Source organism: Myotis yumanensis, unplaced genomic scaffold (genome assembly GCF_028538775.1).
Source record: "Myotis yumanensis isolate MYYU_CA2020_CCGP unplaced genomic scaffold, mMyoYum1.0.hap1 SCAF_5, whole genome shotgun sequence".
In the NCBI taxonomy this organism is placed as follows: Eukaryota; Metazoa; Chordata; class Mammalia; order Chiroptera; family Vespertilionidae; genus Myotis; species Myotis yumanensis.
In genome coordinates this window covers 88,959,205-88,970,934 of record NW_027223756.1, presented here as the reverse complement: position 1 = coordinate 88,970,934, position 11,730 = coordinate 88,959,205, and the positions used below count along the sequence as shown (strand labels likewise).

The following is an 11,730-nucleotide window of genomic DNA, read 5'->3' as shown; positions in this document are numbered from 1 at the left end:
AACCCCGATTGGCCTGGCCCCAATCAGGATTGGGTGAGATGGCCGTGATAGGCCCTGATCACTGGCTAGGCCTAGGGACTCCACCTGTGCATGAATTTGTGCACTGGGCCTCTAGTCTATTAAAATAAAATAAAAATGTGTGCACTTTGTGATGAAGCAGTTCATCGTTTAGAGATTTCAATTGTGCATGAGAAAGAAGAAGAAGAAGAGAGGGGAAGAGTTGAGAGACCCAGTATTTCTGACAAGGTCAGTGATGTTGATGAAGGACGAGGAAGGGCCACAACCAGGCTCTTCATTTTCCCCACTGAACATGGCGTAAAGCCTTCACTCTTCCTGCAATGTCCATGAAGTGTCTAAGAAGTAAAGCCAATCGGCCCTTACCCTTGTCCACGTTCCCTTCACTGCATCCAACACAATGGAATATTTCTAAAAAGTATTTTAAGTTTGGGGAGGAATATACACATCTCCAGTTTATTTTTTAATTTCAAGTCTATTTCTTATAACTTCAGGGAAGTTGTGCTGGACTTGGCAAAAACAGGGGGAGAAACCCACAGGAAGGGCGATGGAGGTCCTTCTGGCTTAATCTTGCTGGTTTGGAAAACTGCATAAAACATCCCCTCCCCACCCTACTCACTTGCTCAATCCTTAAAGCAGCAAGACCATGATGAGGGCTTCCAGTTGTTCCTTGACCGTCACCTCTCTACCTATGGCCTCAGAGTGACCAGCCCAACTGGAGGCACGAGAATTCTTGCCACAATGATGTATCGCCTAGCCTTGATTTATTTTACTTCCTGTAGAGTCTTCAAGAGTCACAGCTGGAAGCATTGTGAAACACGGACTTGGGAAGCCTGGGTTTGAATCCCAGCTCCCTAATTTCCTAACTGAGGGATCTTGGACATGTTTCCTAAATTCCCATTGTCTCAGTTTCTCTGTTTGTAAATGAGACAATAATAGTATGTACTCATAGTGTTGTTGGAGTATATGCTGTGATAGCAGAAAACCCTGGTGGCTTTACAAATAAAAGCCCATTTATCACCCACATAAATTCTAATATAGGGCATCCCTGATATAGTACAGTATTGTAATGATTTTATACTGTAGTAAAGTTACAATATTCTTTTAAAAATTTTAGATACATTTTTATTGATTTCAGAGAAGAAGGGAGAGGGAGAGAGAAATAGAAACATCAATGATGAGAGAGAATCATCGATTGGCTGCCTCCTGCACACCCCCTCCTGGGGATGGAGCCTGCAACCCAGGCATGTGCCCTGACCAGGATTCAAACTGGGACCTCCTGGATCATAGGTCAATGCTCAACCACTGAGCCATGCCAGCTGGGCAATATTTTTAAAAATTTTAATCACATTTATTGGGGTGACATTGGTTAATAAAATTATATAGGTTTCAAGTGTATAATTCTATAATACATCATCTGGAGATTGTATTGTGTGTTCATTGCCCAAAGTCAAGTCTCCTCCCAACATCATTTATCCTGCCTTTACCCTCTTATACCTCCCCCATCCCTTTGCCTCTGGTAATCACCATACTGTTGTCTGTGTCTAGGAGGTGGGTGGTTTTTTTTGGCTTAATTCCTTCACCTTTTCCACCCATCACCCAACCCCACTCCCCTTCTACAGTTGTCAGTTGTTCTCTGTATCTATGAGTCTGCTTCTATTTCGTTTGCTTGTTTACTTTGTTCATCAGAGTCCACATTGAGGGAAATCATGTGGTATTTGTCTTAAGTTATGATATTACACTGTAGGATAGTATACTATATTGTCTGGTGCCAGCCAACTTTGAAAATAAGGCTTGAGCTTGAGTGTGGACTTGATGTCACAGTTCAAATGTTTAAAAGGCCCCACTCAACAACCCCGTTCTTCAACACACACAACACCCCACTCATAGTTGGCACCTGCCATTCAAAATGTTTAGGCCCTGGCTGGTTTGGCTCAGTGGATAGAGCATCGGCCTGTGGACTGAAGGGTCTCGGGTTTGATTTCAGTCAAGGGCATGTACCCAGGTTGCAGGCTCCATCTCCAGTTAGGGTGCATGCAGGAGGCAACCAATCGATGTGTCTCACTCGAATCAACGTTTTCCTCTCCCTGTCTCTCCCCTTCCCTTCCTCTTTCTCTAAAACTCAAGGAGAAATATCCTCAGGTGAGGATTAACAAAAACAAAATGCTGAGGATGACATGCCAACTCAGCATTTGTATGCATAGAAATGGCTCTTAGTCCAATGATACATTAGATAAACATCTCTGCAAAGAGATGACCAGGAATATACCATTCCCAGGGAATCCTTAATCGAGTAATCTTAATTCTCGTTCCCCTTGGTGGAATAAGAAGTTTAAAAATGGCAACATCCAATCTTACATTGACCTGACGTTCATTCAAGAGTGAGCTTCACCATCTTACATCTCTGCTCTATAATAACTGAGACAGCAAAAGTAACATATGCTTGCCCTGGCCAGTGTGGATCAGTTAGTTGGGCATGGTCCTATGCACCAAAAGGTTGATGGTTTGATTTCCAGTCAGGATACATGCCCTGGTTGCAGACTCGATCTCCAGTAGCAGGTGTGCAGGAGGCAACCGATCGATGTTCCACTCTCACATCGATGTTTCTCTCTCTCTCTTCCTCTGTCTCTAAAAACCAATAAAAATACTTTTAGAAGAAGTATCATGTGCTTGGGTTTCCCAACCAGGGTCCTCTTGGGGACAGTCCTCCACTTCTGTAAAACCTAAACATGACTCAGACAAAGACACTGCTAAGAACCAACACAGGCAGATGTCTGAGCATCCCTGTCAGAGCACCAGCACCTGAATCCCTGTTCTTGCTTGGATTTTAAGGGTTGGATCTTAGACCCTTCACTCACTGTGCAGAAAAGTATAAGAATGGGTGTAAGGCAGGACGCTAATAGGTGACCAAAATATCCCCCGAGTTGGGGTCCATATCTGATGCTGGGCTGTCATTCTTATAGTAAATATTTCCTTCTGTTTAAAACTAAATAACCCAACTCCTCCTCTTGTCTAAGTGACTGAGATCATTATGTTTGTTTTCTACAAACCCACAAGACAAAAAAGTGAGTCTGGGAGGAGGAAGGGAGCTGGCCACAGGAAGCCTTGCACCACATGGACTGCAAATGAGAAGAAGATCTTAGATGTAAGGGAGGGTCCCTTGGACAATTCAGCACCCCCCACGGGGTCTTCTGTTTGATCTGAAACCAGTTCTGCCAAGGACCTTGACCAAAGCCACTCGAACTTCTTGGTTCCTCAGGCTGTAGATGAGGGGGTTGAGTGTGGGGGTGACGAGGCTGTAGAAGAGAGAGACCACGTTGTCCTGCTGTGGGCTGTGGTACGCTCCTGGCACCATGTACATAAACACAGCTGCCCCGTAAAAAAGCCCCACCACTATGATGTGCGAGGAACAGGTGGTGAAGGCCTTGTGTCTGGCCTCAGCTGAGCGCATGCGGAGAACAGCCCCCAACACGTGGCTGTAAGAGGTGGCAATGAGGGACAGGGGCAGCAGCAAGATCAGCACCCCCGAGATGGACAGCACCAACTCATACACAGAGGTGTCCGCGCAAGAGAGCTTCAGCAGAGCGGGCAGCTCACAGAAGAAGTGGTCCACAGCGCGCGAGGCACAGTAAGGGAAATGCAGGGTGATGGAGGTCTGGATGGAGGCCACCAGCACACCTGACGACCAGGAAGTGCCCACCATGAGCAGGCAGACCTGACGTCTCATGAGCATAGGATAATGCAGGGGGTGGCACACGGCAACATAGCGGTCATAAGACATAAGGGAGAGCAGAACACCCTCAGAGACACCCAGCAGCATCAGGAAGAACATTTGAGCTGCACAACCTCCAAAGGAGATGGAACCTTCTCCCTGGCGGAAGTCAGCTGCCATCTTGGGGATGGTGACCAGTGGAAAGCCAACATCCAACACGGAGAGTTGGCTGAGCAGAAAGTACATGGGTGTGTGGAGCCTGGAGTTGGTGTGGATCAGGAAGATGAGGATGGCATTGCCCAGAAGGCCGATGGTGAACATGATGGCCACAAGGGAGAACAGGACCAGGTGCGGCCCTGAGTGGCTGAAGAGCCCCAGGAGAGTGAAGTCCGAGGTCACTGATTGATTTGATTCCCCCATCCCCTGGGAGGAATCATTCATCTGCAGAAAGAACTGGATATTTGGCAAGAAGTCTCGGTGGGGGTAGTTTCACCTTCCAAACCAGCTGTAATTGTTTGATAGTGGCTGCTGGAGTCTCTTGAGAAGGATGATGAGTACATTCAGTGTCAGTAGGAAAAGGAAATACCATGATTGATTAATTATGTCTGATATAATCAGGAGATTGAGAAGAGCAAAATGATTCCCTGCTCTTGCCGTTTCTTTGTAAAAGCCTTGCCTTCACCTTCCAGGCAAGTTCTATTCACTAATCCTTGTAGTTAAACTGTCTGTTCTCAAGTGAGAGAATACAAATCAGCCCCACTGGAATACACTCCATTCCAGATACCCCGGGGACAAAGCAGAGGTAGGATTCTGAATGGACTAGAATATGAAGAAGGGAGATCTTATCCAAATGACAGGGGGTGATAAGGATGGATTGAAATTTAAGTCCAAACTATAAGGAAATTCTCACTTCCAAATTCATTGGGAGGGCCAATGTCTGGAAGAAGTCATCAGTGAGATGACATTTAGAATATGGACCCACGGCATCTGCACTGTAGAGGGACATATGTGTGACAGAGGTTGGCACCAAATGGTCTGGAGTGGTGAGTGAAAAGTTGTCGGAATATCAGACATCAGTTTGAGGTTTAATCTCAGAGGGTAGGAGTGGAGAATATTGGGCTGTGTCTTAAGTACCCAACAAAAATCTGCTGAATGAATGCAGTAAACAAGGAAGATGAAGGATCAGGAGGGCCTGCCCCCCACCCCTTTTTCCTTACCTTCGATGTCACTTTGCAGGGAAATGCAGGTCATCCTGGAATATTGTTCAGACACATCACCTCCAACACTGAGAACTTCTGGGCCAAAGTGGCCTCTGTTTGCCATCATCAATGGGAAAGAACAGAGATGTGTATAGAGAAGTATAGTGGAGCCAGCATTTTAAAACCAGGAGGGTTCAACCTTGCATAGATCCTTGCAGAGGTCTGCTTTACCAGATGTCCAAAGGCGGTGAGCTGCTTAGAGACCAAGAAGGGTCAGTATTGGGTGGGTGTCTACTCAAGACCCTCTGGTGCCCAAATCATTGATTATACTTACCTTAGATAGCTTTCATCTTTTCTGATTTGATTCCTTCTAATCATGAAACTCAGTCAAGTTTTTTTCCCTTGCCTAACTGCTGACTGTCCCCTTCTCTCCAACTCTCCCTCTGTTTTGCCCATGTCAATGCCACACTAAAGCTGGCACTTAAGCCCTTCTCAAATTTCTATTCTAATTTTCCATTACACAAAGGCCCTTTATTATCCTGTCCCCAACTATTTGTTCATTCATTCATTCATTCATTCAATGAAAATTAATTCTGTTCCTCCTAAGTGCCAATCAAGGAAGGACTCATAAACTACACAGTGGTGAAAAAGATGGACAAGTCCCTGCTCTCATGAGAGACATAAGAGACAAAAAAACAAGTAATCCATGTGCCTTTAAATAAAAATAATATAAAAATATAAACAGAGTGATCCTTTAGTAACTTACTAGAGAAAACATCTTTGGACAATGTGGTTGAGAGCAACTGCTCTGGACGGGAGAGAGCTGCCCTCAAAATCTAACTGTTATAAGAAGGAGAGGGAAGACCCAACTATCTGTTTCTACCTGTGGGTGGAAACCAGACAGGCCCATTATGGACCTGACTAACAGGAAATATCCCTAAATTGAATGGAGGGCTTCTGGAGGTGGTGTCTGTCTTATTCAATACATGATGAATGAATTGGAGATACAAAGACCTCTTAGCACTGCCCTCAGAGAACTTAGAGTCTGACAGGAGGTGCAAGCAGGTAAGCAAATCACGTTAGGACAGTATGAAAAAGAATGCAACGAAGACATATATATTGTGCTGGAGGTTCCCGGGGGTCTATGCCCAACACTGCTTGTAGGGTGTCTGAAAATGCTTTGCAGAAGGGCAGACCTTTGCACTAATTTTTGAAAGTTGGGTAGGGTTATTTTCTACGGAGATAGAGAAAGGCAGATCATTTCAAGGAGAAGGAATGAGGTGTGTGTGGATTGGGTGTCATATAATTAAGAGAATAGACTTGGTACCTGTGACTGCGACCTTATTTGGAAAGAAGGTCTTTGCAGATGTACTTAGTTAAGGATCTTGAACTGAAATAACTCTGGATTTAGGGTGTTCCCTAAATTCAATGACTAGTGTCCTTATGAGAAGAAGAGAGGATACACATAGAAACAGAGAAGATTGTTTACCCAAGATTTGAATACCACCTCAGCTTCATCATACCTTTGTGACTTTGTGACCTTGGGCAAGTTATTTTCTAGTAACCTTTCTGGAACTCAGTTTCCCCATCTGTCTATGGGGAGAAATGAGACCTTTGTAGGAATAGCCATTAGTACTAAATGAGACAATGAAAGCTCTGGCTGGTAGCTCAGTTGGTTAGAATATTGTCCCAATATACCAAGGTTGTGGGTTTGACCCCTGGTCAGGGCACATGCAAGAAGCAACAAATGAATGCATAAATAAGTGGAACAACAAATTGACATTTCTCTCTCTCTTTTCCTTCCTCTATCTAAAACCAATCAATCAATAAACATTTTTTAAATGACACAGTGAATTAAAGAGCTTAGCACATGGTAATTTTTTGATTTAACTTCACAACTATTATTCATATTGTAGAGGAAATATAAACATTAAAAAAGATCAATCGGCTGGGTGACTTCTGAAACCACTTCATATGATAGGACAATGTATGCCTGGTGCTTAGCTCAGTGTCTGGAATGTAATAAGACCGTTCAATGCACATTATATTTTTTGTTGACGTTACTCAACATTATAACGCTTGTCCAGTTGCCTGGCAAAAATTTATCAATTCCAGTTCATTCTCAGTAATGTTCTTCTGGAAGGACAAGCCCCCTGTTATTCGTTTAACTCAGTGGGCTTCAACTAGAGGTGATTTTGTCTTCTCCCCAACCCAGGAGACATTTTGGGTTGTCACAGTTGGAGGTGTTACTGGCATTTAGTGAGCAGAGGCCAGGGATGCTGCCCAACAACCTACAATGTACAAGACGGCCCCACCACAAAGAGTTACCGAGTCCCAAATTTCAATAGTGCCAAGGTTGAGAAACCTTGGAACTGAAACCCAACACGGTTCTCTGACCTTTACTGGAACCTCTGGGAGGTCTCTTGAGTCCATTGACGTGGTTGTTCGGCGTCATGTCCCATATGTACCTAGAGATTAATCTGTGAAGTTAAATTTCCAGGGACATTTAAAAGAAAATATAAATAAAACTAGTATCAACCTAAATCCCTGGACAATTGCATTGTCTCCATGTCTATGTATAGAGAAGGGTTTGTTCTTTAATCAGATCCTTTGAGGCCAATTCATAGTCAAACAGTCCCACTGGACTTTGTCAAAAGATTTTCAATTGGACACTGTACTTGGTTCTTTTTACCCATATCTCCACCCCACCCCCACTTAAAGGAAAGAAAAGGGAGCTGGTTTCTATTAAGCATTTACTATGTACTGGGCACCATGCTAAGATCAAAGAATGGCTGATGGGTTTCAATACACAGGTTTCTCAAACTTGGCACTATTGACACTTTGGGTGGGATAATTTGAAGTGTTCTACAGGGTTTTTTTTCCCCACTTGATTCTTGTCAGTCAGTAGATGTTATTATCTGTCTGTATAAAAGATGGAACAGAGATTCAAAGAAGTGTAGTAACTCACTATACCGGATTAATGAATAATGTTGTTCCCAATTTCGCATCCACTTGGTACCTGTGACTGCGACCTTATTTGGAAAGAAGGTCTTTGCAGATGTACTTAGTTAAGGATCTTGAACTGAAATAATTCTGGATTTAGGGTGTTCCCTAAATTCAATGACTCGTGTCCTTATGAGAAGAAGAGAGGATACACATAGAAACAGAGAAGATTCATGTGAAGACAGGGGTAGAAATTGAAGTCATCCAGCTACAAGCCAGGGACACCCAGGATGGCAAGAGCCACCAGACTCTAGGAGAGAGGCAATGGACAGATTCTCCCTCAGGGCCTCCAGGAGAAATTGATTTCATTAACACCTTGATTTTGAACATCTGGCCTTCAGAACAGCGAGAGAATAGGTTTCTATTTTTCTATTCCAGTTTGTGGCACTTTTTTACAGCGGCCACAGGAAACTCATACATTAACCCAAGATCACCCAGCAAACAAGTGGTAGGATCCATTTTTAAACAAATGTTCGTATAACTTCAGAGTTCCCTGCATTTTCCTTCAAATCTTACTTTCCAGCAAAAGGAAATGGGTTATTCAGTTCCCACTTCCCCAAGCAAACCCTTGGCTTTCCTGCCCCCACGATGTTCTGTTTACTTCCTCGATTTGATTATTGTCTTATTGCCTGGCCTGGGGCAGAAGCCACCTCACCAGCTCTGGGGTCCAGGGTTCTCTTGGATGTCCCTGCGATGGCGCTCCCCCGGTCACTCAGCCAGCTCCGGCCTGGCGGTCATCACTGCTGTTGGTCAATGGCCATCCAGCCTCTGCCTTGAGAAATACTATGTAGGTCAACTCTGCTTTACCTCCAAGAAGTGTCGATTGGTCTGGGAGATGATATGAACTCAATGCCACTGACTCTGGTCCTTCAGACCTCTACTTCTGAAGACTATGCGGCATCTCCCCAGTGTCTTACCCATAGAAGGTCCCCTTCCTTCCCTCACACACTCAGTGCTGTGTTTCCCTAACCTCACCTCCCCTTCCGGAATCACCAGGTGGTCCCTTTGGTGATGATGAGCCCCCAGAACAGCGCATTCCCTGCTCTGGCTTTCGGGGTCCCTGTAAGCAGCGTTTTCAGTGGGATTGTGACCCCCTTGTCATGGTTTGCCTTGGGCTTTGCACCACATTCTTCCTTCAGGATATTTTTAGGGAAAAGACGGCTCCCTCCACTAAACCCAGCGTCCCTGCCCAGGCAGGTGGGCAGGACTGGACCGAGAAAAGTCCTGCGTTAGAGTTTGTTACGTCCTTGTCCTAAGTCAGCTGCTTCACGCCTTAGGCTGAAGAACTCCTCCAGCCAGTTTTCTTAGTTGACCTTTAAAATCCCACCTTTTCACGTTTTTCTCATTGCTGCTTGCATTTCAGATCTGGTTTCCTTTGCTGAGAATGAGAGGTGCAAGAAGAGGCATTGGAGTTAGCTGGCTTCCTGTTGCTAATCAAACCTTCCCAGCTTCTCACCTATGAACGAGCCCTTTCTCCATCATAGAAAGTCCACAAAAATGTTTTGACTTCTTTTAAATTCAGAAGGAAAAAGATGACTCTATCCAACGTGGAGAGTAAGTGTCTTCGTACCAACAACAAGCTGTAAAATATAATTTTTAATGTTATTTTTTTTATGGAGGAAGAAGTTTACAGAAGCAAAAGTGCCTCTGGCCCATCAGAGACACTAGTACACGGCAGCCCTGCCGTTCCCTCTCTTGACTAGTTTGGTAATCAAATAACGAGGGACCCGAGAGCCCTGTTCACAAAACACTTTGCTTTCATTGCCTATTTGACCCTGACTCCCAACCACACCAGCCACATGGCGAGCGCTCTACAAGCATTTTCTGAATGAATAAAATAAAATACTTAGTGTGGTGATGTGTTTAAGTTGATAAAGGGACTGACTGGCAGAGTTGGGAACCCATCTGACCGGTTCCAAGTCACGTGTCCTCTGATGGTTCGACAGAGGCTTGGCGCTTTCTGCTCTGGCTCTCCAAGCTGGTCTGGTTTTATCTGGAGACCTTCAGTGTATCCACGTTTTAAACTGTCCCTGGAAGGGAGCTGAACGTATCTCCGGGCTGTGCCAGGGAACATGTCCTAAGTCCAATCTCTCAGCAATGATCAAGAGCTACCGGTCTTCCCAGCTCAGCAGCTTCTATGCAAGTTCAAGTATGGACTTGAAAACAGATGACCTCCCCTGGCATGCTCGGCCTCACGGCAGTGCTATCAACTGAGATTAAACCAGCGGTTCTCAACCTGTGGGTCGCGACCCCTTTGGCGGTCGAACGACCCTTTCACAGGGGTCGCCTAAGACCATCCTGCATATCAGTTATTTATATGACGATTCATAACAGTAGCAACATTACAGTTATGAAGTAGCAACGAAAATAATTTTATGGTTGGGTCACAGCATGAGGAACTGTATTTAAAGGGCCAGAAGGTTGAGAACCACTGGATTAAACAAATGGTCGAATGCCTACCTGCAAGCTGGAAAGGATTAAGATCGATGTACCATTCCTCTCCCTCCAAGTGCATATAGTCAAACGGTGTGATTATAAAAATTGCTTATAAAGCCACCAGTCCCTGGGGTTTTCTTGCCCACAAGCAGTGGGGTTCCAGATTCTCACCTTCATTTGCCAGCGTCTGAGAGAACCCCTCTTAGCCCCAACACACACTTCAATTCTTACCTTGGAATCCGGCACCTTCGGTGAATGAATCTTGCCTGGGTCTGTGGAGTGATGACAAATTTGTCTGAAGATAGAGGCTCTGGGGGACAGTGTTACATCAGAAAGCTTCTTTTTATTTTTATTTTTTGCCAGAGAGAAAATTAATAGCCGTGGGAGCTAGGGCCCTTGAGATCGGAATTTCCCCAGGAGACCCAGTTTTCAGCTCTCAATAACAGGAGAGTGGGAAGCTCTGTGGTGGATAATTGAACTTTCCAGAGAGTCTAAAGTCAAAACAATTGGCTGGCAATTCAAATTCCTTCTTTCTCCTCTTTTATTTTTGTTTTTTCTTTTCTTTTCTTTTTCTTCCTTCCTTCCTTCCTTCCTTCCTTCCTTCCTTCCTTCCTTCCTTCCTTCCTTCCTTCCTTTCTTTCTTTCTTTCTTTCTTTCTTTTTTTAAAGGAGCAGAGTGGAAAGGACAAAGCAGAGGCATTTGCCTATAGAATTTCCTGTACCGAAATAGAGGTAGAATTAGAGAGGTAAATTGGACATAGGTTTTTAAGTCTTTTTTTCTTATATGTATTTTTATTGATTTCAGAGAGGAAGGAAGAGGGAGAGAGAGATAGAAACATCAATGATGGGAGAGAATCATTGATTGGCTGCCTCCTGCACACCCCCTACTGGGGACCAAGCCCATAATCCCCAGCATGGGCCCTTTACTGGAATCGAACCTGAGACCCTTCAGTCCGCAGGCCGACGCTCTATCCACTGAGCCAAACCAGCTAGGGCCCTTCTTTCTCCTCTTATGGGAAAAGGGGATGTGAAATATTTTGTTTCATTCAAGGATATGTTTTACTGATTTTTTTGAGAGAGAGGAGGAAGGAGGGAGGGAGGGAGGGAGGAAGGGAGGGAGGAAGGAGAGAGAGAGAGAGAGAGAGAGAGAGAGAGAGAGAGAGAGAGAGAAACATCAGTATATGAGAAAAACCTTAATCGGTTGCCTCCTGTACTCACCCCCATGGGGATCGAATCCACAGGCAACCTTTTGGTGCATGAGACGACGCTCCAACCAACGGAGCCACAACGGCCAGGGCAGGTCCTTTTATTTAATGGCTTTTAAAATCTGCATGGATAGGTGAACCATGTTGTCTTTTCTTATAAA

General features: G+C 44.7%; 1 protein-coding gene across 1 annotated transcript; it reads right to left on the bottom strand.

The window, feature by feature from the left end:
* Positions 1 to 3,184: 3,184 nt before the first annotated feature.
* On the bottom strand, positions 3,185 to 4,147 carry LOC139011502 (olfactory receptor 2Z1-like). Its single transcript, XM_070417022.1, has one exon. It carries the CDS (start codon positions 4,145 to 4,147, stop codon positions 3,185 to 3,187), a length of 963 nt encoding a protein of 320 aa, XP_070273123.1.
* Positions 4,148 to 11,730: the final 7,583 nt, after the last annotated feature.